The sequence below is a fragment of the Amphiprion ocellaris genome, chromosome 7 (genome assembly GCF_022539595.1).
Source record: "Amphiprion ocellaris isolate individual 3 ecotype Okinawa chromosome 7, ASM2253959v1, whole genome shotgun sequence".
NCBI classification, from domain to species: Eukaryota; Metazoa; Chordata; class Actinopteri; family Pomacentridae; genus Amphiprion; species Amphiprion ocellaris.
In genome coordinates this window covers 24,213,053-24,239,674 of record NC_072772.1, presented here as the reverse complement: position 1 = coordinate 24,239,674, position 26,622 = coordinate 24,213,053, and the positions used below count along the sequence as shown (strand labels likewise).

The following is a 26,622-nucleotide window of genomic DNA, read 5'->3' as shown; positions in this document are numbered from 1 at the left end:
GATGGCACATGTTCAGATATATGGATACAGGATATCAAAATTTGTTTAAAAACATCTTGGACCTCATGAACAGACTTCCTGCAATACTTAGTACAGGCTTAATACATTTTGGGAACGTACTTTTTATCTTAAACCACCTTTCTGATATCACAATCTGAGTGGGAGTGGGGTGGGACACTTTGTATATCTGTCTGAAATAGGTAGTCATACCAACTTCGCACATCAACAGGTCATACTGCTAAAGTATATAAATATTAAGGCTAGACTGACTAAAAACCAACAGGTTCTCTCAAAGTATTTTAAAATGAGCATTTGCAACCATAATCCAACAGTTTTGCTAGGCATGACATTTATAGCCGAAATGTTACCAGAAGCTTCCATTTATCATTTCAGAAGAAATTCCAGGTCAGGATGGCACCTTTCATTGCTGAAAGTAACAACTGATGCATTATTGCATGGTCACCTACAATTGTCCATCTTATCTAATGCAATCCATTAGAAATAGACTTTGGTTATTTGGATAACTATTACATTTGAAAGGGGTGATGCAGCAGCGTACTTTTCCCATTTGAGCAAATTATTACATCAAGACAAAGGCTATTCATGGAGAGAGATAGAATAGTCAGTGGAGTGTAATCCAGATGAGGAAAGACTCATGTCTATCATTCAAACAGGTATAAACACTTAAGACACGGCCTTTTGAAGCACACAAAGACCTTAGAACTAAGTGCATCTCTTTGATAAAACCATCAGTTTGATGCATGTAGTTTTTCCTTTTTTTTTTTTTTGTATGCTAAGGGCTGCTGTACTTACCTCTGCCCTGATTTCGACTCGTTGAAGGTTTGAGATTGAGGCAAAAAATTAATTTTGCTTGTCAGTTAGCTTTATTTAATTTGGTGTACAGTCCTAGAGGTTAGGCTGTAAGGGCAAATCTGTCACCAGCTGTGTCCGACAAGTCTGAAAGGGGAGGGGTGCTGTGCGTTGACAGTGGACTGTAACATCTGGACCTTCATCCTGCTGCAAAGAGAGCACACTGGCAGCTGTTTGGCTCTGTGGCTGGGCGTGACATTGATGGTGTTAACTGGCAAAGCACACACACACATGCAAAGTGACAATCCTCCTCCCTCCTTCTGTGGCCCAATTTGCACAGCTGTGATAGACCACATATATCTTAACATGTTTATGGATATTAGTGTTTATAAACACAGACACACAGTAGAATTAAGAGTGTTGAGATGTTGGCACCTGGCAGCCGAGTGGAGTAAGCTGAGTGTTCGGCTGAGGTGAGAGACAGACGTGTATGAAGTGAAGATAATGAAATGTGAACAGTGAGACACCAAGAGGCGTGTTAAGTGCTGCAGGGAGTTGAACAGGCAGCATTAGCGTGGGAGAGCAGTGGAAAGTTGAAGCCGGTTGGTTAGTCGGTAAACTTGTGCAGAAGGCAGTAATAGTTTGTTTCTGAGTTGCCCACTCTCCTATCCTACTTTGAGACATCTTTAATGTACTCCACTCAGGCATCCATGGACCGCCTGCCGCACCAGTGCCATCTTATTCTCCCAGTAGGCCTCACCTCACTCTCACTGCCATGCGGTTGCTAGTATCACACTTCTATTAACCCTCTGGGAAGGCTTCCCATTATGCCACCAACACTCACAACACATAGAAGACTATGATGAGTTCTGACATTATCATCAGACTTTCAGTGGTGCAGGAGTACTGCAAGCTTTTAGTTGGATGTCATTTAAGTAAGTTTATCTGAGGACTGTGTGGAGTGTTTGAGTATTGGCATAATACCTAAGACCCCTCTGTTTAAATTACCAGTTAAATGCAAAACTAATGACATTTGCAGTAGTTGTAGCTTTACTTTGTGTTTAGTGTCAGTTAGCAAATATTACCATGCTAGCCTGCTAAACTAGAACAATGAACATGCTCAGCATTGCCTTCTAACAACCAGCAAGAGTATTTTAATGTGACTTTTGTTTCTGATCAGATACCTTGAAAACAGATGTTTCTATGAGCCTCAGCTGTACTTGTAGCATTTAATGCTATTTAGCAAATGTAGCGTGCTACCATTCTAAATGGAACAATCAATAAGGTAAAAATTACCTGCTACACATCAGCATGTTAGCATCGTCATTCTTGGCATGCAATGTTAGCATTTAGCTCAATGTTATGTTGTGCCAACTGCACAGAGGCTATAGAAAAGTTTGTTCAAGATCTTTTGCAACCTTGTTTAAAAGACTACAAATGATTCTGTCCTTAGACTAACCTTTTTACCATTTTCCCAGGTGGAAATTGTGACCCACACAGGACCACACCGGCGCCTGTGGATGGGCCCGCAGTTTCAGTTCAAGACCATTCACCCTTCAGGCCAGACCACAGTCATTTCCTCCTCATCCTCAGTGCTTCAGTCCCAGGGCCCCACAGATGTCCAGCAGCCCCTCTTGGACTTTGATACGGATGACCTGGATCTACACAGCCTCAGGTACTTAGAAACTATTCAAAATGATGCACCCAGGGCTAAAAATCAGGGCTTAAAGTGGTTTTAGATAAGATTTAAATGTAAAAATACATACTGTGTTGTCTACATCACATAGAGGACCTGCAAATATGCACATTTTTCACAAATGAGGAGCTTCTCATTGTAATCTTCCAGAAATTATCCTAATACTGTCAGAGTCATGGACATCACCACGATCATGCCTCTACAGTCAGCAACTTCACACATAGTCAGTCAACCAGCCAACTAACCAAATCTCCCCATGTAGGTTCCAGTGACCATGTCCAAAGTGGCATCTGAGGCCACAAGATGTCTGTACAGTACCATGCAAAAGTATTTGCTCCCCACCAAAAATTTTCTATTTTTGCATATTTCTCACACTTAACTGTCCCAGATCATCAAACTAATATTTACATTTATTCAGTATTAGACAGAGATATCCCAAAAGATACAAAAAGTATTGTGAAAAAGTAATTGCCCCCCTAAACGTAATAACTGGTTGGTTCACCCTTGGCAGCAACAACTGCAGTTAAATGTTTGTGATCGCTTGTGATCAGTATTTTACATCACCATGGAGGCATTCTGGTCCACTCCTCTGCAGAATAGTTTTAATTCAGCCACATTAGATGATTTTAGATCATGAACTGCCCTTTTAAGGTCTTACCACAGCATCTCAATTGGATTCAAATCCAGACTTTTACTTGGCCACTCCAATACCTTAACTTTATTCTTTTGTAGCCCCTCAGAGGTGGACTTGCTTGTGTGCTCACGGGCTGATGTTGGATATTCTCCCGGAGGATTTTCTGATAGAGCAGAATTCATGGCTCCATCAATGATGACAAGTCTTCCAGGTCCTGTGGAAGCAAAGCAGCCCTGAACCATCACACTACCACCACCATGTTTCAGTGTTTGTATGATGTTCTTCTTGTGGAATGTAGTATTAACTTTACATCAGATGCAACGGACCCATGGCTTCCTAAAAGTTCCACCTTTGACTATCAGTCCACAGGATGTTATCCCAACAGTCTTGGAGGTCATCTGGATGTTTTTTGAAAACGGAGGACGAACCTTTATGTTCTTTTTTGGTCAGTAGTGGTTTGCACCTTGCAACTCTCCCATGGATTCATTTTCTCCCAGTGTTCCTTATTGTGGAATCACATACACTTACCTTAACTGAGGCCAGTGAGATCTGCAGTTTTTTGATGTTTGTTTGGTTTCTTTTGTGACCTTCTGGATTAGACTATGTTTCTCATCTGTTCTTGAATCTCTTTAAAACATAGGATCATGTGCTACTTTCTGAGCCTGGCAGTAATCATATGTGAGTGTGGCTGGTGAGATTGAACCCAATTGCCAAATAAGTTTGGTCATTTGGTAGATTGATAACTAAGGGGGCAAATACTTTTTCACAGAGCAAGATTTTGGGTTTTCTTGGGTTATCTTTGTCTTACCGGAAAAATGTATTTGATTATCTGTAAAATACAAGAATTTTGTATATATATATATATATATATATATATATATATATATATATATATATATATATATATATATATATATATATATATATATATATATACCGTATATGTGTATATATAATTTTGTAATATAGTACACATAACTTATATGTGCAGGATCCAGCCTGTACGTTCAGAGCCGGTCAGCATGCCTGGTTCATCACGGCTGGTGGCTGATAGGCGAGGACAGTCCAACATCATGGATGCAGGATCAGGTTGGTGTTTGCTTTATTTGAATACCCTCTCTTCTCCTCTGTGACACACACTTGTCTCTTCTCTTACATCATCCTCCTACCTGTTTCATTGTGGTGGAGTTCATTCTTCTCTATCTACTTAACTGTATTCTCTCATTGTCTGAAGTTGGCAGTTGAGTTGTGTTGTATTTTGTTCCCTTCTATCCCATCAGCCCAGTCTGTCAGACTCTGTGGTGCTGTCAATGTCAACATACAATATTACAGGATGTGACCTAGAGTGCCATGATATTGGTAAACTGGAAAATTTCCATCAAATATCAACAAAATGACTCACTTGTTAAGGTACTTGCAGATGTATTCCCTTCTGAGATGTTCACAGATTTGGGGTATTATGTGGTTGGGTAACACTTTCCACACTGTAGTTCAAGGCAGCATGTCACAACAATCTATAGTTAGATGACAATTATTTAATGTGCATATTACTTCCTACACTATTACTACAAGTACTGTGTGACAGCCTGCTGTAGTAAAATGAAGATGAGTTTAATGTGAAAAAAATTATTTTGCTGTTGTCAGACACCAGAGCAATCCTATTCAAGTGGATTATAAGTAGTTATTTATTTCCACTAGCTGTTCTGCACCTTTGCTCTGCAGTTAGTGTCTCTGCTGGACAGTGTGTTGCATTCCTGTTGTATTCCTGCCTATTGTTATGCTTAGTGTGACTGTCTGAATAAGCCTGCAAAGTCAGTCAGCCTTTTGACAGGATTGCTTTGGTTCCAATTGATTTTGATAGTATGTCTCCATTAATCTGGTTACAGATTGATGTTTGTCTAATCCAATCACACTCAGATGAGAGGATTCCCCCTCTAAAATATGTCTTTTTTTCTCTGCAAATCTAATGCTGTTAACATGACTATTGTGAATGTGTGTGCACAGTAAGCTTTGTATTTACTGCAAGTGCGGGCAAGGAATCATCACTTATTGTGTGACATTACGTCCTGTCGCCTTGTGTTTGATGAAAGAGATAGAGGAGCGGCTGTGGCGTCCATGGCATTATCTGCTGTGTCTTGTGACAGAGACTTCACTCATCTGATCTGCCCTCACTGACACGTAGCCACCGCTGCCTTTTTCACTCAGGTGTCAGGAAATATTTACAGCTCGTGTCACACAAAAAAGGTGTGTCACAAATAGTTTACACATCTGATACTGTCTTTTTTTGTCTACCCTTCACTGCTTTTCAACACACACCAAGAGGTAATTTGCTTCACATACAGCTGTAAGCAGATAAGTGTTGATTTGTCATGGTACCACGTGTGTTGCTACCACATTATTTTTTTTTCAACATTACACAGGCCAGATTGTCATTCATCTATATATTTACATAGTTATTACAAAATGAATTGCTTACATTCACCAGTATTCACTTAGAATACAGCCAGAGTAATACCTGTTCTTTTTTTCATTATTCAGGCATTCAATAGAAAAATGTGTGACCCTTTATAGATTCTAAATGCATCACTAACAAGGAAAAAAATGGTTTTCATGACTTCAAAAGCACAGCTTTCTGTATCTTGTTGTTTTAAACCTGGTAACATGTAAATAGAAATATTATATTATTGCTGCCCTTTTAAACCCCAGCAGTGCAGTGTCTCTGTGGGTCTGTAGTATTTTCATGCCTGTATGCCTGTAGCCTCTCCCAGGTGTACTGAATAAATGTTACAAGCTCATTCAATGGATTTCATTTCATGAGCAAATTTTTTACATTATAAATTTTGCAGATCTTTGCCGGCTTTATTTGAAAAGATATTTGCAACCTTTTCTGGGAAAAAAATGGACTTTTGATTCAACCTTGGTGATGAGAAAATGAACAAGGCATTGCAGAGCATGTTCCATCTGAAAGACTGCTCTGCTGAATCAGTGAGAAGTAGAACAACTGTGTTTAGACCAGTGTGGTCTTTACCTGTTTGTTTCCACATGCCCTTAGAAGCTACATCACCCCCTGTGTCTTATCCCCTGACCTTTTCCTTTCTTTCTTTTCCACCTCCTTCTGTCTTCTTCCATCTGCCACGAACCACATCTGTGGTTCTTCTGTCTCCTTTTACTGTCATCTGTGTTTTCAATTTCTTCACTGGCTGGTTCAAAGCAGGGAGAGACAGAAGGACAGAGTCTGGCCAAGGGATGGAGGTGATGCTTATCAGTATGTGTTTGTGTGTGTGTTTGTGTGTGTGTGTGTGTGTGTGTGTGTGTGTGTGTGTGTGTGTGTGTGTGTGTGTGTGTGTGTGTGTGTGTGTGTGTGTGTGTGTGTGTGGGTGTAGGAAGGGTTTGGTGTTGTGTCCTGCCACTGCAATGGCGCCGCCTCTTATCAGACACACATCACTTTTGTATCACCCACTGAAGAACACACTTGTATGCAGCAGAACTTACCAGATGTGAGTTTTTGAAACCTTTGAGTTAAAGGTGCAGATAGTTAATACACCTTTAATTCTGACCAGTCTCACAATAATAAAATACTTGCAAACATTCCAGCTTCAATAATCAGAATATTGACAAAGCAGGTCATTGAATTCAGTTTGACACGTTTGTTCAACAGCTCAGATTTCACTGATTACAGATTTTGAAGAATAATAACGGCAACATTTCTGGGCTTTAAAGCCACCATTGACATATTTTACACCAATATCTGCTACATTCCAATTTCTTCTTTTTTTGTCACTGAGAGGAACCACGTCATGATATGCTGATCAGATGATATCATTAGTTGCATTTGGTGCAAGGAATAGCAGTTTCTCCCTCAGTCTCATTTAGGATGCAAAGGAAATGATAGAGTGATTACATTTTATACCTGAAAGGCAAAAGATCAACTTCACTGTGACATCCAAATGCTCTTCTTCAACTACTACATGTACTACATGTAATAAACTTCTATCACATCCACATTGCCACTGACAGAAACTCTGCCTTATCACAGATTTTAGCTATATGCAAAAAAGCACATGAAATATTATGCACAACATCTTGTGTGCTATCATGTGAATTTTCATAACATGTGCAGGCATGTGCTAAAAAGCTGTATGTAATGTATATTTTGTGACATGAAAGCCTGCAGTTGACTTATGTTTTTCAGCCATTTGTATTAGACTAAAAGTGTTTCTTTCAGAGTCCTCAGGCCCAGTGAGGCCATAAAACTGCAGTTCTCCCGACACTGACTCACTTACAGTCAGTCAGTCAGTCTCCCCAGTGTCTGCTCCCATCTTATCTCAGCCCATACACTCTGCTTATCTCTGCCTTCCCCGAGGTGATGGGACGCCGTCTGCATGGGACAGACACACGTACACACAGTGTGTTGTACAGTGCTTCCAGTCGTGCCTTCTTGACTCAGCATATCTGTCTTTATGGAGGGGACAGAGGAGCACAACAGCAACTACTGTCTCACTTTGCACCAGCTGCAATACACAGGATTAATGCATAGCTGTTATCAGTACCCCATCTGCACCCCAAGCCTTGCTGTGGAGTGTGTGTCTGCGTGTCTGCGTGTGTGTGTAGAGGCGGCTTCAATCCCAGCTAGACTACACAGTGGCATTTTGTGGCCCAGGAGGTCATATCAAGAAAGAAAGAAAAGGAGACAGACCTGAAAGAGAGATAACACCACAAGACTGAAAGAGTATTTAATCTTACCTGTGTGTGTGTGTGTGTGTGTGTGTGTGTGTGTGTGTGTGTGTGTGTGTGTGTGTATGTATGTGTGTGCGTGCGTGTGCACACACTGATAAACCGCCCCGTCGCCCTCCACACTGCTGTAGTTGTGTTTTGACTTTGTAAAGAAAGCCACCGTGCTCCACAACAGGAAACAACAACAAAAACTCTCAGTAGTGTCGGCCATTTTGTTGTTTTTGTTGTTGTGATGTTCGGTGTGTATGTACGTACATCCCCGCCTTTGTCGCCTCGTCTCTGCCTCACTGTTTGGCTCCATCTGTATGTGTGTGTGTGATTTATCTGTGGCGGTGAATCAGTGATAGTGTTAGCGGCAGAGCAGAGCAGGCAGGACGAGATGAAGCTGGCTTATCACAGAACACTGAAGACACTTCAGAGAGCTGCTAGACTAGAGGTTTGTGTGGGTGCTGGGGTTAGATTGATATAGGGGTCAATGTCTAAGACCAGTAATGACCTGATGAAAAATTTTTAATTCTCTTGAAAACAGTGAATTTTTGACAGCTTTGAAGCTTTAATTTCAGAACCTTCAATTTAAACTTGTTGGGAAAAATTGCTACCACTTAAACCCTATTGTGAGTGTTTTGTCTGTCTGAGCTGCATGTGTACAGACATGTTTGTGTGTACTGTATGTTCACCCTTGTGACTTCAGTCTAGTACGTGTCAGTCCATTAGCAACATCCTGTAAGGCAGTGAGTTAATCAGTGTGGGATCAGCAGCTATCAGCCATTAGCCACATCCACCCCACATTATCACAGCTCAGTTACTACCACTGTGTCTGTGTGCGTGTGCACGTGTTTGTGTTTGTGTGTGCACACGTGCAGTAGGGGTGTCGGTTTCACACAAAAATCAAAGGTGCTGAGTTTCCAGAACAACTTAGTAGTTATTAGCATGACTATGAATTGGATTTCCATTCAAATCCTAACTGAATTTTGAGAACATCTGCTAAAGACAGTTTGAAAAGTTACTATTTTCCTACACTGCTACAGCATTAACACAGATCTTTACATGATCAAAAAAGACCCACATCACTCTCACTCCCTACACTGGCTAACAGCTAATGAAGTAAATCTAAAGTCCTGATGTTTATTTATGAAGGGGTAAGCAGGTCTCTCACAATTTCTTACTTTTGAGAAATGCTGTTCATACACGACCCTGTCAGAGGCCTGATATTTTCTGACCAGAGACTTTCTGCCCTGAGAACCAGGACAATATGATGAAGACAAGGTTTTCTCGATAACTGCTCCAAAACTATCTGACCAATAATAAAAGTTTACTTCCTTACATAAAGAATATGTCTGTGTTTGAGGTGATGTTATTTATATCAGCATCCAACAAAGTCACAAAAAGACCATGACAGTACACAGTAGGAGCTATTTTGATTACCACTTTAACTTCTTCTTCAGTACATTTGTCTTTGCTTTTGTTTTTACAAAGTAGGGGCACATGGGATATGGGATAGGGCAACTTTGACAAGAATAACTTGCAGCAACAATAGTCCGGGAGCCCAGATGACCTATCATGCACCCCCTTCCCCACAACAAAATGCCACATTTTTTTAACCTTTATGATTCCTAAATAAGACTTTGAGTGGTAACAGTAAAATAACTCATTCCCACTATAATTTTTTACGCTATTTTTACTTTTCCCGGAAATGCGATTTTACAATAATTCAGTTGCATCGCTTGATTTAAGTATGTAGAGGTATTTCAAAATAGAATTTTCCTGCCATTGTCAAATTAAGATATTCCAGTAACTGCTTTGAATTTTAAGAAATTACGTTCAACAACCAAATCTATAACTGGCACTGGTCAAATGCTCTGTAGAGTTTTAAAGTATATAGAATTGGGGGTCAATGAGCTCAAACAGCCACAAGCACTAGAATGCTTCAGTCATTCCTTTTTGTCATTGTGTGTATGCATGCATGCACCTGTTTGTATTACCGACACAGTGGCCCCTTGTCCTGCTGACCCACCACCTCTTTACCACCATCAGCACCACCCTGAGGCGAGAAGGGGCTTTCCCCTGCGTTACCGTTCTCACAGAGGCAGGAGCAGAAAGAAAGCGAGGGCCATGAATGACTGAGTAAAAGGATGTGCATAGAAGATTTGAAGGCCCCGACACACACACGCACGTACGCACGCACGCGCGCGCGCGCACACACACACACACACACACACACACACACACACACACACACACACACACACACACACACACACACACACACACACACACACACACACAGACACAGAGACACACTTTGCCTGCCATCTTTCCCTCCCTCTTCTCTCCCCTTCATACCTGAGCAACCATTTAAAAGACTAGGCACCTGTGCTGTGGTATTCTGTCTCTTTTCTTTTCTAATACACACATACCCCAGTAACCTATACCCCACAATTACCTCCCAGCCTAATAAAGGGCCCTTGTATTTTTGTGCTATAGCGGTCACACTGACAACAGTGATCACGTAGGCCAGAAAGATGCCTGGCCATCCGATCTCTTCCTTAAAGACAAATACCCTCATTTCCCGTGACCCCCCCCCACTCCCCACCCCTCCATTCCTCCTCTCTCGATTTTATTTTCATCAATAGGCACCTTTGTCACCTTGCTGCCACTCTACCCCTCCACCCATCCTGTCCATCGCCTCAGGGTGTCTTTGGTGACCCGTTGGCTGGTGACAGGACACAACAGCCGATCTCTGCAATCATCGCTGCTCGTTTTTGTTTTTGTCATCACCAGCAATCAAGCAAAGGGAAATGCTTAGCTGCTATCAGGAAGGGAAAGAGGGAGAAAAATGATCTGCTGGAAAATTTGAAAGAAAAAGAGGTCAAGTAAAGACAAGTAACATGAGTGGCATATTTGAATATGGCTTACCTGCTGGTCTTGGAATTTTGCACTATTGCATTTTGCGCAATCCAAATCCTCTGCAAGACTTAAAATTTTCAGTATGGTAGATTGCTTCCTGGAGGCTGTTGTTCACAGTGGTAGCCCATAGGTAGCAGGTAGGGAGGAGAAACCTACATAAAATGCCCTGCCAATGGCAGGCCGACCAAGGATTATACGCTACTGTTCAAAAGTTTGGGCTCACTGAGAAATGTCCTTATTTTTGAAAGAAAAACATTTTTTTTCAATGAAAATAACATTAAATGAATGATAAATCCAGTCTAAGCATTTTTAATGTGGTAAATGACTATTCTAGCTGGAAACAGCTGATTTTTAATGGAATATCTACATAGGAGTACAGAGGAACATTTCCAGCAACCATCACTCCTTTGTTCTAATGCTACATTGTGTTAGCTAATGGTGTTGAAAGGATAATTGATGATTAGAAAACCCTTGTGCATTTATGTTAGCACATGAATAAAAGTCTGAGTTTTCATGAAAAACATGAAATTGTCTGGATGACTCCAAACTTTTGAACAGTTGTGTATGTACATCCAATAAGTCAGATTAATTCGTTAGTAACGACAAAAGTGGAAAAGCAAAATCAGACTCCAAGAAATCATCTTTAACATCTAATTTTAGACATTACACAATCAGGCAGTACCATAGGCACTATCCAGTTGGGTATTTCTAGCTCTTCGTTCAAGCTATCTCTTGTGATAACTGAGTAAAATATTCAAACCCATATTTTTATGGCTGCGTCACTCAATTGATTGACACCCATTTACATCCAGTTTTGTGTATTTGAATATTTGGTTCTTCAGTATCTCTTTTTAACAGCACACAGTGGAGTTTAAGCTGTTAAATTGGTTCTTTTCTATGACCAACAGTTCTAAATGAAAATGGAGGCTGGAACTAGGCAATGTGACACCAAGTAATGATTTTGCTTCTTTACTTTTGATTGCCCAATTGATTAATCAGCCAACTGTATGACCAATAGTGGTAACCAAGTCAAAACGGAGACAGAGTCTGTGTTTGGTAAACTCATCTTAGACATTTCTTCCTTTTATATCCTTTCCACCTCTTTTTCCCATTTTCTGTCTTCACTCTCTAACATCTCTAAGATTTATTGTTCTCTTACTTTTAAGACTTCAGGAAGTGTGCTAGCTTGCATGTGTGCTTGGTGCATGTGTGTGTGAGGCTTTGGGGACTACAGGGCAGGAATGATTTAGCCACATGTAGGGATTTATGGCGAATATGTGTGTGTGTGTGTGTGTGACAGAGAGATCAGGGTGTGACATGGATTGATATGGGTGAGTGCTGATCGGGTTTTTGTGCTGCTCTTATCTCTCTTTCTGTGTGTGTGTGTGTGTGTGTGTGTGTGTGTGTGTGTGTGTGTGTGTGTGTGTGTGTGTGTGTGTTTTTGTGTTGCAGCACTTTTAATCTGTGAGAGATGGAATGCCCTCCAGCATTAGTCTTATACAGCAAGTGCATGTGTGGCCTGTGCATCCATGTGACTGTGTGTGCGTGTGTGCGCGTGTGTGTGTGTGTGTGTGTGTGTGTGTGTGTGTGCGTGCGTGCGTGCGTGTGTGTGTGTGTGTGTGTGTGTGTGTGTGTGTGTGTGTGTGTGTGTGTGTGTGTGTGTGTGTGTGTGTGCAGTGCCACAGGGCAGTGAAGACTGAGCAGCTGCTCTTTATAGTGACTGAACGGACATCAATGTGTCGGGCATCTGCCACGCGTTCACCCTACCGCCTACCCACTGGAGTGTGTGTGCGTGTATGTGTGTGAAAGTGAGAGAAGCTGTGTTGGTGTGTGTAATCATGTCATTTGCTTTCCCACTGATTGCATAATTGTGTATAGCAATTATAATATTGTGGCAAAATATAGATTCATGTATTTTTAATTGCGACAGAGTGAAAACCATGATGGTTATAAATGTAATTTTTGCGTGTGTCAACCAGCTGCTGAGACAGAGGAACATGTTGATGTTCATCTCCAGTGTGAAAACAGTCAGACACATACACATGTACAGCAAACTTGCATGTTACAGAGCCGCAGTATGTCCCAGTGTGACGGGTGGGGGTTGCCATTGGTGCCACCCTTTCATTCCCATGACCTCAATCTGTGGCGGGCCCCCTGCCAGGCTGCCCATCCCTCCGTCTGCCCGGCCCACCACCACTTCCAAGATGTGAAGGGGAAGTAATGGAACAGCCGCACAGTGACCAGTCTCATCTGTATCAGCCCATGTGAGCAATATGTAGAGTAGAGTGAACTCAACCAGCTAAATGCACATGCAGGTGAGAAACAGAGTCATGCCAAAAGTGATTGTGATCATTTCTCACTTCCTTTCCTTAGTGTGGAGCCGTCCAGCTGACCGTGCAAAAATGTCAAGCACGGAAGACTTGATTTCAATCTGGACAGTTGTAATTATTCTTTTATGTCAGCTGGTGTTGGCCATTTTTCACAAAACAAAGACAACAAAGTCGTGATTTCAGAACTATTTCGAAAAATATGTTTCCATCCCTATCTGAGTTAAAGCTGGGGTAGGCAGTATTTTTCATCTTCATTCGGCAAAAAAAATCATTAACTTTTTAGCATTTTGTAATCCAAGTGGTCTGAGAGGAAACTAGACTTCTGCACCTCCTACTGGCTTCGTTTTCAGGCTTTAGAAAATCTAGCCCATTAGGCGGGTTACATGGAGGATTTTCACAGAGTGGGGTTCAAATCCTGGGAGAAGCCACACACGAATGTTGACTTTTAGCTTGATTGTCTTTGCATGTTTGAAGTGCATGCTCATCTGGTGAGACAGGCTTAGAACAGAATGGGGGAAATGCAGGAAGAGTGCTGTGCATTTCCAAATTATGTTTACTTGTTTATTTATTATTTTCACACATCTGCCCAGTGCAGCTTTTAAAATTTTCTGAAAGTATTGATCGATAAAGCCAATTATGGCAAAAGATGACATTTTCAGGGTGGTTTCAGGGAATTTTAAAGTGCCAAGACGTAAATAGCAAAAGGGGAGGAGAAAGCCGCTTGACATCCACAACCAATGGCAGGCTTATACACGCAGCCTGCAAGCAGTGTGTCAGACTACACATGGGATAGATGGTAGATGGTGGGAATGTCATCAGCACACAGTTACACAATTGAGGATTAAATACTGTGTAACCCCACATAAATGTGTCTTTTATTACAGTAAATAACTCTCCTTGATGTTCGAGCACTTTGTAAGTGCATGGTCAAATATAACGAAGCTTTTCTAGGCATAAATACAACTGGACAGTTGAGGTGAACACCGTCTGCAAATTCAGAAGTTGTGTTTACAGTAACTGAAACGTGACATGAGTTTTTCTGTGGTGTATACGCTCACTCTAATGCTAGAATTAGCCCTTTATCACAAGCTCCGTGTCATGGAGTTTGGTAACCTTGTGATTCCCAGCATAGCTCTACCTGTGAGCTGAACTGTACGTTAGTACAGCAGTGCAATAAATGAGGATGAAGTGAAGTCAGACCTTGTTCATCCTTGTGCCTTTAACAACACATACTGCTCTGTTTATAGACTGCTATATCTCTTCATTGTGAAGCAGTTCCATCGCCCTCCTCTATTTATATTCATTCTTTCTCCAAACTCTCCCTCCGCCCAAAATCACTGGGGACAAACACAACACACTGTCATCAGGAGTGACACATCTTTCTCTCTTTTTGCTTGCCCTGCTTTCCCTCTTTCCATCTGTTCCTGTGTCTCTTCCCTTCTTTCCAACTCTCTCCCTCTACTTTCCTCTCCCTCTCTTTCTGACACTAACCTTCTCTGACAGTGTCTCCATGCTGTCGCGCAGTAATCCACCTCTAAGAGGTGTTAAAGCACTTCTACAATCACACACACACACACACACACACACACACACACACACACACACACACACACACACACACACACACAGCGTCACTCTAGATCCCGTAAGGTATCGATCTGCCGTCCCGCTCACTCTAATGGGATTTTTTACACCTAAGCATCAGAAACGCCTAATGCATCGCATCACATCTGATGCCTTTATGCACACACACTCACATGCACACACACTCTCATGCATAGAGATAATTACGACGAGCGGCTGAGCCTCGCTGGCAAGTGTGGTAAAAAATGAATAGAGGACAGAAAAGGAGAATGCACTCAACAGCATATGCATCTGACTCCCTCAGCATCTGACTCAAGTCACAGATGTTCAGACCGTCACACACACACACACACACACACACTCCAGTTCCACTCCAGAGTGTGACTGTGAAATAATGAAACTCTTCGTACTGCTTTTTAAAGGCTGACAAGCTCTAAGCTGTTTCTGTGAACCTAAGATTGTCCAATGTCTTGGGAGAGAAAACCAAAGCAAAAGAGAAGCAGTCCTCTTGTCTCATACACACTACGTTACACAAAACTGCTAAGGCCCGTCTACAGCAGTTAAAAAAAAAATATTCTTAAGGGTATCGTTGATTTTTGGTGCCTGTATCAAATAGAAGAAGTTCATTTACTTTTGACATTTTCAATATCTACATCCACTTTTGACAAAGATAACATTGCAGCACACATATGCAAAGTAGTTGTCCATTCGACACAACTAAATCTAATCCGAGCTGTTAGTAAATATATTAGCCAAACTATCACTAGTTTCCTATTAAGTCAGCTTCCTAACTAACAGCAACACTTTAATGAAACATTACAGAATCAGCCACGGGTCTTTTATTGATCCTTTTATTGGCCTATTTCTCTTAAAGACACAGGGCCACGGTGGTTTTTTAGACCACTAAGCCCATTTCGCAAGAGCAACCCCTGTCCCTGCCAACAGCCATCATCAAGGGCTATGATAGGCTGTTCTGCCACAGGGATGGAGCATGCTTTGGATTTGTTTGTGTAACCAGACTTTACAGTTTGCATCTGATGCATTTAAGTTAAACTGTCAAACTGTTTTCCTAGTGTTACTTATGAAGTGTCTTTTACCAGCACACATAGCTATTGTTTTACCAGCACAATGTGAAGAATAATCCATATGCGTTATCCAGTTAGCACAGTAGTTATCCATTTAATTAAGTAAAACACTGAATCTTGCAACATCATTAGATTTCAATAAAATCAAAGTTTTGATTACTTGAGATACATAAATACTGCAATTTTAAGAAATTGCAGTAGAGAAGCCTCAATATATGAGTTGAGAAACAATCTCTCCATGATGTAGACTGTTCACCAGTATCAGTACTGGCCTCAAAAATCAAGTGTCCTTCGCAATACGCTGCTTGAACCAGTCTATTATGGAGGTCTTACTTCAAGTAATTGTATAACTGTAACACACTAGCACCTCTGGTCCTAAAATGGCACCAAAACACGACGGCAAATTAGAGAGATTACAGTGCCATGGCATCAGGAAATCACCTTCTTTAAATTTAAAAATCCTGAAACCTGTATTGATTTGTGGTGACGAATAAAAACAGGCCCATAACTGATGTAATACACACTCTGTAGCCAATATGAGACTTTAGCAATGTGTCAGGTGTTGCAGTTGAATGAATGAAATATGGAAGCCTGTCTGCTGTTGTCTTGATAGAAAAGAAACGGTGGTTTCAGTGGACTTTGTTGTGCATTCTGTCCCAGTCTACCATTTCAAAAACTGCTGGAGAAACTTTTTTTTTTTTAGCTAACAAATATTTAATGTGTAGATGTCAGGGACTGTTCACTCAAGATATTTAATATCAGATGCTGGAAAACAAGAACTCAATGTTGACTTTCTAAAAAGCCCTTCTTTCTTTTTTTCTTTATCTACATTGCCTCTTTCCTTCCTTTTGTTTTCCTCGGTGTCACCTCGGGGCTGACCAGGTGGAGGCCGACTGCCGCCTCATTTCCTCAGCAGGTGTGTGTGTGTATGTGTCTTTCTCATTGTCTGTGTGTGTGCATGCATGCGTGTATGGAAGCGTGTGTGAGCGCACATTTACGCAGATACTATCTGCTCACCTGCTCCCGCCGAGCCACAGAAGCAGCCATTGTGTATTGATGCTAGTCAGCTAAAGACCAACCCCCTCCAGGTGACAACAGGTGTGTGTGTGTGTATGTGTGTGTAGAAGGATAATATCAAGGAGGATATTGTTTGTGCTGTGGTGGAGGGGAGTTGGAGGGAGAGGGGAAGAGGTTATAGCCTTTCTCTCCTCACCTGGAAATTATGTCCTGCCGCCATTTTACTGGAGTGTGTTTCCAATCACTGCAGGAACGTGAGAAATGTCCGCTTGGGAATTCCTCCCCAACTTCCTGTCTGTCTCTCAGTGTGTGTGTGTGTGTGTGTGTGTGTGTGTGTGTGTGTGTGTGTGTGTGTGTGTGTGTGTGTGTGTGAGAGAGAGAGAGAGAGGGAGTTAGAGGGCGAGAGTGTGTTTGATTGTGACTGTATATCAAAAGTTATGCAAATGAATTATATTTCTGCCTTCTGCTTTTATTATGTGTATTATATATTTCCTGTGGACTTGTTGATACCCGTTTTTATTTTTGCTGAATTTCTGAATGAGACAAAATGGAGTGATTTTAATGAAATGTCATGATTGCAACATTAGATTGTCCAAATTTAAAACTGCGTTCTCATTTTTGTTTTCAAAGAAAGATTTTAATTTGAACAAAAAGCTCGATAAGAGGACTGCAGACTCTGTTCGTACTACAGGGTGTCCCTCAAGTCTGGACACATAGGAAATCTCATTAGCTATCTTTTTTTTTTTTTTTTTTTGCCTCCACAGATTACATATGGCTTTGTTGAAAGAAGAAAGAGTTGATCTGGTACTTCTCAGTGGACGTGAAGGATGAACATGTGGAAAGAGAGCAGATGAATTTAATGCACGTCATCCAAGGAGGATTCCACTTGGCTTTTCCACAGTGGTGAAGATGGTTTGAGAGTTTAAAGAAACAGCCAATGGAAAAACCCTCTTCTGGACGACCAAATGTATCAGCCCAAACTAAAGAATTGGTCATGGCTAAAATTCATGCTAGCCCTGAAAAATCACTTCCTCTAACCCTAACCCTATCCCTAACCCTATCTTTCATTATGTCCATCCTTCACATCTGCTGAGAAGTACCAATTCAGCTCTTTCTTCTTTGGATAAAGCCATATTTAATCTAATAATCTGCGGAGACAAAAAAAAAAAAATAGTTAAAGAGATTTCCTATGTGTCCAGACATTAGGAACACCCTGTACAGTAGAACTGCACCAGTCTATGCCGCTGGTTAATTTCCCCTCATATTAAACACAGAAAAACACAAGAACATACAGCAGCTGGTTACAGACACTGTATCACTGTATCAGCTATCATTCCTGAGGCACATGCGCTGTATGTAGGCTTTCAGTGCAGACAGTCTGAACGGTCACAAATTTGGTTTGCTTGGACCCTCAGACTTGGGTGGATAACGAAATTTATGTCTTGGGTACCCTTTCGTATGGATACACATGCACAGAAAGCATGAATTGGCCTAAAGACACATAATAGGGAAGGCTTCCACATAAGAAGGTAGGCATGAAGGCTGGATGCATTTATTATCAGCAGGACTTTCATCAAATGAGACCAGGGTTTGCATCCTGTGAGGGACCAATATTCTTCAGCTTAAGTTTCAATGTTTTTTGGGGGTTTTTTGAGTCTTGGCTTTCACCCACAGTTAGGTTCAGGCACCAAAACTTCTTGGTTAGAGTTGGGAAAGTGGCATAGTTTAGGTTAAAATAGAACCCCTTCACTACATGTTTGAAGCTCCCCTTCCGTTTTCTGGATTATGAGGGTGACAAGTCCCACCTTATTGATATCATACTCCTTTTTTTTTTTTTTTACCATTTCAAAGCAACAGTAGTTTTTAATATGTCATTTGTTTTAGGTACTGTCTCTTGAGTTACTGTTAATATTTCATGTTCTTGTTTTTAGAAATAACATTATAAAACACATGATTGCAGCTTCTGTTCGGTTAGTAAGGTGAGTTTATTTTGTCAGTAATGTAATATCTTGGTTAAAGGTAAATATACTAGCAAGTGTCTCTTTGTGAAGGGTGTTTCAGTTTCTGATTTCCCTTTTTTTCTCTCGTTGCATCTTGATTCATTTAAAATGTCCAGATTTATTGCAGAGATGTTTTCTGACTTGCTAAGAATGAGGAGGCCTCGAAGGGAGGGCACGTCAACAGAACAGCCATCATCTGCAGAGAATGAAGTGATAGAGGAAAAGAGACTGAGAGACTGAGACAGGAAACACACACTTGTATCTCAGTAACACACAAACACACACATTCAGACACAGGCGTGGCCTCAGTGATGTGCAGCAGTAGTGGCAGCACTAGCACACGTTAGCATGTTGTGGCTGCAGAGCCTTGCATTTTTTGTTGAAGATCATGGCAGAGGCAAAGTGACAGCTTTCTTAGACAGAGCTGCTTTCCTTTGTTCTTTTCTTGCTTTTTCTTTAGTTTGTCAGACATGTTTGGACAGAGGAGGTGCGCATGTTGCCAGACTGAGCAGGTAGTTCAGTATTTTTGCCATTTTGCCTGTGCTGCAACTTTCATATGTTTTAGCTGCTGACTGCCATATTTTCTTTCAACCTACTTCTTTCTCATGTTTTTTTTTTCTTTTTGTATTTTTGAAATCCTCCAACAATCAGCCATCCTCTGCTCCTGATTCACTTTTTGCTCAACTTCTTCTCCCATCTCACTCCTAAGTCTCTCCATTGCTGTTATCGGCAGAACAGGAAGCTCTTGTTTCCACAGTGCTGCATGTTAACATCCATCTCTCTGATGACACGAGGAAAGACTCCAGATGTGAACAGTTCTCTGCATCCACCCTCACTCAGTCTAAATTTTTTTTTTTTTTTTTTTTTTGCCTTTCTATTCATTAGGTTTTTCTCTCAGTTGAGAATCAGTGTCTGAGTTGTACAGCCTGCCTGGTCTAAAGTGGATGGTTTAAACCAATTTCTGGCACCAGTCCTGGCCTGTTATTAAAGACTAGATCTGCCCCTGTCAACTTGATTGATAATGTAGTTTTGGTGTCCTTGGTTTCAAACTGAGTTTTTTGTCCTGTGCTCTAAATATGGTGTAGGAAGCTGATGAAAATTTAAGGGTAGTAGATGATCCCAATCAGTCAGCATGAACATTCACAATTCAAGACATTTAAGATCAGTCCAGGTGAGTGACATATCACAGTATTTTATGGTATGTTAGTGGTAACTAAAACCAGTAACCACCAAACCATTCTAACAAATGACAGTTTTAGCCAAAGTCATCACCGACATCTTTTACAGAGATAATAATAATGAAAGCGTACAATGACTAGATGACTGATGACACAATAGAGACAGAAAAAAAGAGGGCGAGTTTACCAAAAGCAATGGCATAGGCCAGAGGTTGTTAAACGTGTTCCTCTAAGGTTCACATCTGATTTTCACTACTAAATTTCTGTTCACCTAGATGCTTTCGGAGACATTGGTTGGATTCACATCTGAGCTGCTGTATTTGAACCAAATGACTAAGGAAGCTTGTTTTCCAAATTATATCTTTTTTTAGCCAATGTATATATTATTTGTGGAGGATGGAAAATTCTTACCAATTTCCTCTAGGATTGTTTTCAGCAGTGGCAGCAGGCTCCCTGCTCCCTGACGTGACGTCACTTTTAAGGCTGCGCTCTCGCCAGTAATTAACATTGTATTAACCCCTCAAAGAGTAGATACTGAACAAGATAGTTATCTGTAGTTTACCTTAGTACTCGCAAGTACCCGACACAGTGCAAGACTGCTGTGAAGGTGGAGACAAGCGGCGGTGGAGTATTTGCGACAATTAAAAAAAAAATAAATAAAAATTTGAAGGAGCAGCAGCTGGGATTTGGAATGAATGTAGAGGAAACCCTGACACGAGTATATTTGGACAACATGATATGCCTAAGTCCTGGTCATCATCAACTCTGTCATATTTTTGTTATTTAATACGACTTTATTATTTGGGAATATGGTAGTGTTACTACAGTTGAGGAGGGCAAGAAACTCAATCAGTCAACCAATCAAGCTGGGGTCCGTTTCACAAAGCAGGTTCAACAAACTCTGAGTATAACCCTGAACTCTGAGTTGATCTACTCTGAGATAGGAAACTCCGGGTTTCCGGTTCCAGAACAGCTGATTTGAGTTGGTTTTATCAACTTGGAGTATTTTTACCTGGAGTTAAGTGCGTGCACCACAACTATAAAAAGCCAGTATCAATGGAGCCACGATTCGATGAGTCACCATGGCAACGGGGAAGCGGAGGGCTGCGTTTTTCACCCCACTTGAATTGGAAATCTTAATGTGCTCATATGGCAAGTTTGAACACGTTTTTAGAAAGAAGTGCAACACCGCTGCAGCTGCAAAAGAGAGGGAAACGGCGTGGGAGAACATTGCTGCCTGGGTCAGTGCGTTAGTTTAAATGTAGTCCTTTGCAATCACAATAATATTACAGGGGAAAACTGTTTGAATGGTAGCCTCTTAAGTTATTTCATTTAGGTGCAATCCCGCAGGGGAGAAGCGCACGTGGCAGCAGCTGAAGATGAAATATAAAAACGCTCCTTGGCAAATCCTGAAAGAAATTAAAATTACTAATCCTAGTCTGAGGTTGCAGCACAATGTCATTAACAGAATATGATTTAAAATTAATTTAACAGATCTCTACATCATTCACCTGCAATCCTGTGGAACTCCTCCTTGATGGCTCTGACAGGTTTATGTCCAGGGAAAATGACAAAGATGGTAAAAGCCGTTTCAGGGCCAGGCTCACTTTTCTGACCGCCCAGCATACGGTTGCCTTACTTAAGTGCTCTGCATCTCCGACATTATACAAAAAACTTCCATTTGCAAAGAACCGCAGCGCAACACACAATATCTGATGGGATGCATGCCATTTTGACAGACGGCAGAACTAGGCTACGCCAAAACTAGCCTGCTGACTGAATGAATGAATGAATGAATGAATGAGGGAATCAAATAGCGTGTGACTGAAAAGAGGGCGGAGACAGAGAGAAACTCGAGAAAAACTGGGAAAAACCTGGTCCCGACCAGGCTAGGTTCATAAACTCTGTTACTACGGTAACTGACTGAGAGCTTAAGTTACCTCTCTCTGGGAAACCCTCTTTCTCTGGTTTGAGTTACCTCCCTTTTTGAAATGGAAAACTCTGAATTTCCCTCATTTCAGGGTTAACAGACTCAGAGTTTTCACTAAACCTGCTTTGTGAAACGGACCCTTGGTTGAAAGCCAGTGTATTTCCACATTATGTATCACACTGTGTATATTTGAAGGTCAAACTAAAAGTGAGAACACCCAACATATAATCCCTCAGAAAACTGTCAGCACACCATGTTCCAAAATGGCATCCACTCTTTCAATGTGGGTAAAAATATCACACATGCATTATTTTCCTTTCCAATTACCTTTGGGTCAAGCAGGGACTTTATGACCAGTAACACTATATGGAACTTCCACAGACTACTAGTGCTTTAAAATGAGTATGAGACCCTTGTCATTGTGATCATTTTAAAAAAGAATGCCTCATATGTATGTGAGCAAACTACAAAATGGAATCTAATGTTTGACAGTATGTTTTAATGTGATGTTTCTCGTGAGTTCAACACATGAGGGTATTGTTTGCTGCTGCCCCATGTTGGCATGCTTCGTTGTGGTATTACACAGTGGTGTATTTAGATTTTTGGTGTGCCTTGGTTTAATTTTTCAGAGACATCTGTAGTTGCACCAGCATGAAAGTTAAATCAGACCTTCAGCTAGCTTCAGGAGAAAGTGAACCTCAGAATAACTCTGCCTATCAGTATCCTGATGAGTGAGGATAAAATCTGAAAAGCAGGCTCGAGGCCTGATTTGTGTGTGTATACAGCATGTGTGCGAGTGTGTACATATAGGGTGCCTGAGATTGAGTTAAAATGCAACAGCGGTGTTTGGTTGAAGCCGGAAATGTATTCAGAAGCATAACACGTACTGAGAGAGCTCACTGCACACTAAACACACATGCACACACCAAACATGTGTTTCTAATGAAAGTTCTGTATGTATGGGAGAGCTGGTCAGCCATACAGTATGAGGTCATCGGGTTGGGGGTATGCATGTGTGTGTGTGGATACTGCAAGTGTGTCAGCACACATAAATGTTGTGTGTGCAGAGTTCTCTGAATTATCATCTTACTATGCATATCTAGGGGAGTGGAGACACACTCACACTTAGATTTAAAGCCTTCAGTGGATGTGTGTGAGGGTTTTTTGCATGTTTCTGGTACTAGCCATCAACAGCAGCTCTGCCCTGTGTTGCAGAGACTCTATTAAAACTCCTCCAGCCTTTCATCTAAAGGCTATGCTTTTAGATGCTCCACCTGACTCATGTTTGTGTATTTCACTCTGATTGTGCGGGCATACCATCAGCCACTGGGCTAACGTAGACACTTAATATAATTATCCCTCAGCAGAGACGAGGAAGGGAGACAGGCGGCACCTCAGAAGGTATGCTGTCTGGTGTGTGTGTATGTGTGATTTGTGTGTGTGTGTGTGTGTGTGTGTGTGTGTGTGTGTGTGTGTGTGTGTGTGTGTGTGTGTGTGTGTGTTTGTGCGCGTGTGTCTGTGATGATGATGTTGTCACTGGCAGCTAGTCTTGGCATTTCCACGCCTGGCTTCCACTGTAGTGTTTCCATCTTTCCCTCCAGTACACCCCCGATCCCTGTCTTCCTCTTCTTGTAATTGGGGCTTTCCCTTATAATTAGTCCATCCTAGCCTCCCTCCTCCTCCCCTCAAGGAGACGCCTACTAGCATGGCACCTCGGCCGCAGTAACAAGCACCCTTTCCCCCCTTTGGCAGTGGCGCTTCCCCCCTGAAGTGCTGGGAGTGGGAGGTTAGCTTAGCATCAAAGCTAACTAGGCTGTGGAGCCTCAGAGCGGGCCCTGGCGCCGGCTAGCCACATCCCCACTGGTCAGTCTTGCACTAATCCAATAAATGAGCTGTGCGGGAGGGCAAGTGTCACACACTCTGAATGCCCATACACACACACAGGCGCACACACACGCACACACACCTACACACACACACACACACACACACACACACAAACTTTAGAGACACACTTCGAGGTCCAAAGTTGTGACAAGCTGTTGCTAATTGTGTTCTGTCTGTCCTCGTCTCCTCCTCCTTAGGGCTCAGAGAAATTCCTCAACCAGTGGGTCGAACTCAAGTGTGCACTTGTGTGTATGTTAGTGTGTAGGTGTGTGTGCATGGTTTCACATTTGTTCTTCTTTGTTCTCCACTCTGTTGATAGTCCACCACTGTATGAAGGAACACATTTCCTTTTTTTTCTTTCATTGCATTAAAGTAAAAATACAAAAACTAAGACTTGGACAAGAATTTACTGATGAGTTTTAAGATTATTAGACAGACTTAAAAGGAGCAGGATCTTACTAAACTACAAACACAAAGTTATCAAATTACTCAGGTATTATTAGGTTTTAAACCAAGCAAATGCATTAATACTGCTTTTTTTTTTTTTTTTTTTAAATAACATGGTAACACATGGGATCTAATTACATTTTTATTTGGTATTGATAGTACCTATAGACATTGTTACATTGAAATAAAATGCAACAATGAAAGGTATATCAGTCTTCTTTTTATAGCTAATTTGCAGAGCTTGTCTCTGGGTTAAGGAAAGAAAGTATATATCCTGCATAGACCCAGGTATCGTGCAGTGTACAGATTTGTCTTTGTTAAAGCCATTGTTTTGCCTTAATATTGAAAGCCTTGTAATAATTTCATATTTTTATTTGTTTTTGTCAGCTTTCTGTCTTATCTAAGATTTTTAAAAAGGTTGTTTTAAATCATATCCTTTTAAACAAAGCCAGTATTTTTAAGAAATCCTAGCCAAGATTCCATGAACATCTCAGCACAGAGACTGCTCTACGAACCCTGTGGCTACGCTGCACACACAGCGTATGCAGACCGTATGTGGAGTGGATACTGCTTTGTTTCAAACAGGGCTTCTGCTTCGGAGTTTTGATCACCCTGTCAGCATTTATTTGCCAGTACCAACTGATAGTCGATTATCAACTTCATCCCTTACAGAGTTTTCTGTAGTCTGTAGATGTCAGCATAGCCATTTTAGACAGACTTGGTGGAAAAAAGCTTTTCTATTCACAACACTGTGCTGGGTCCAGGAACCAAAGACAGCTATCCCAAAATGACATGTGGCAGTCTTGTTTTGCCACAGCCTTACATGCACTGCAGGTGTAACCACAGAAATCATTCCACAGCACTTCTGCTCCATAAGTGGTTCACAAATGGCACACACTCAGCATAGACACGGCAAAAGAGTGACAAATGATCACTTCTTACTGCTGATGTTGGTCCATGCTTATCTTAATTACTCCAGATCTCAGTGCAGTCTTTAGCACAGACGACGTGACAGTCTACCTGGATCATTGGGCCTACTGGGTCGGCCTTTCTGGGTCCACCATTAGCTCCATCACCCCTAGTTTTAGGTCTGTGTGTTTTTACATGTTACCATGTGGAAGAATTATCCAATATTTTTTTTTTCACTGCTACACCGTTGACACACTCACACACACTCGCTCAATCCTCTAAAATCAGGCCAGTGCAGCCCCATTACAAAATGCTTTTGCAGATATTGAAGACTGACTGCTTGTTCTTACTTCCTTCTGGGACCAGACAGAGATTATACTCTTTTGCTCTCCACATCATACGACCATTACTGCCCAAAACACCAATTGCCTCTCAGGCTACATATGACCACATGTCAACCGCCAATGTCCTGTGGGGGAACCAAGTTCTAATAGGCAATTAAATTCTACTGTCAGGTCCAGCTTCAGAACAATCTCCAAAATCAGGCTCTTCCTACCATGTTCTGATTTAGAAAGAGTCATTTCCACCAGACACCTCAGATCTTTTCACTGTGGCTTGTTGGCTGTGTCCTGTTTGTGGGAAAAAGGGGTTTGGGACAGGACTGTTTTCTGTAGCTGCTCTTTGACTCTGCAATAGCCTGTTGGAAGCCACGAGACATGCTGAGTGCATTGATGCTTTTATTATGCACCTCAAAACCTACTTTATTCTCTCCTTGCCTTTAATTCTTATCTGATTTCTTGGATTTTAAATTATGCTTAAACTTCTATTTTAATCTAGTTTTATTTCCACAGCAGCAGTTACAGAATAGATATCTGGACTGTGGTTTTACACTAAAACATTTAACCTTACACGCTCTAAAATGTCATTTACTATCCAGTAAGTCATGTGCCAGGCTGGGTGTGATACAGTTTGACGAGGTGCATTACATGTGCTTTACAAATGCCAAACTGTAATAGATCCATGCCAGCGATGTGAGATCTGTGGCATGTTCTGCTCCTCTGGTGGAGATGACACATATTTCCATCTTAGCCTTAATAAGTTATTGCTTAATGAGTTACTGGACTGGAATTCATATTTTTTTTTAAAGTTATCTTTGTGGCCTTTTTCCTATATATATATATAGGACAGTGGAGAGAGAGAGACAGGAAAAAGGAAGGAGAATGACATGCAGTAAATGGCCATTGGTTGGATTCTAACCCAGGACTGCTGTGTCATGGACTATAGGCCCTGTTTATGGGCCGCCCGCTCAGCCAGATGAGCTATATGTGTGCCCAACTGGAATTTAAAAATAATAAAAAATTCCAATCAGAAGCACTGCACATGGATGTGAAGCAGTGTACTAAATTAAGCAGCCATGTTTCATGTTCTGTAGTGGTCAGGTGCCCTGATCCAAACTATTACTTTGACCCCAAAC

General features: G+C 41.4%; 1 protein-coding gene across 3 annotated transcripts in view; it reads left to right on the top strand.

Annotated features, from left to right (window-relative positions):
* The window catches only part of bcas3 (BCAS3 microtubule associated cell migration factor), a 398,522-nt gene that overhangs the window by 144,152 nt on the left and 227,748 nt on the right, over positions 1-26,622 (top strand). For all 3 annotated transcript variants that reach the window (XM_055011827.1, XM_055011829.1, XM_055011828.1), the window contains 2 exons: positions 2,289-2,485; positions 4,132-4,229. In XM_055011827.1, coding sequence (XP_054867802.1) covers positions 2,289-2,485; positions 4,132-4,229 — 295 coding nt within the window. The remainder of the gene's footprint in view (positions 1-2,288; positions 2,486-4,131; positions 4,230-26,622) is intronic.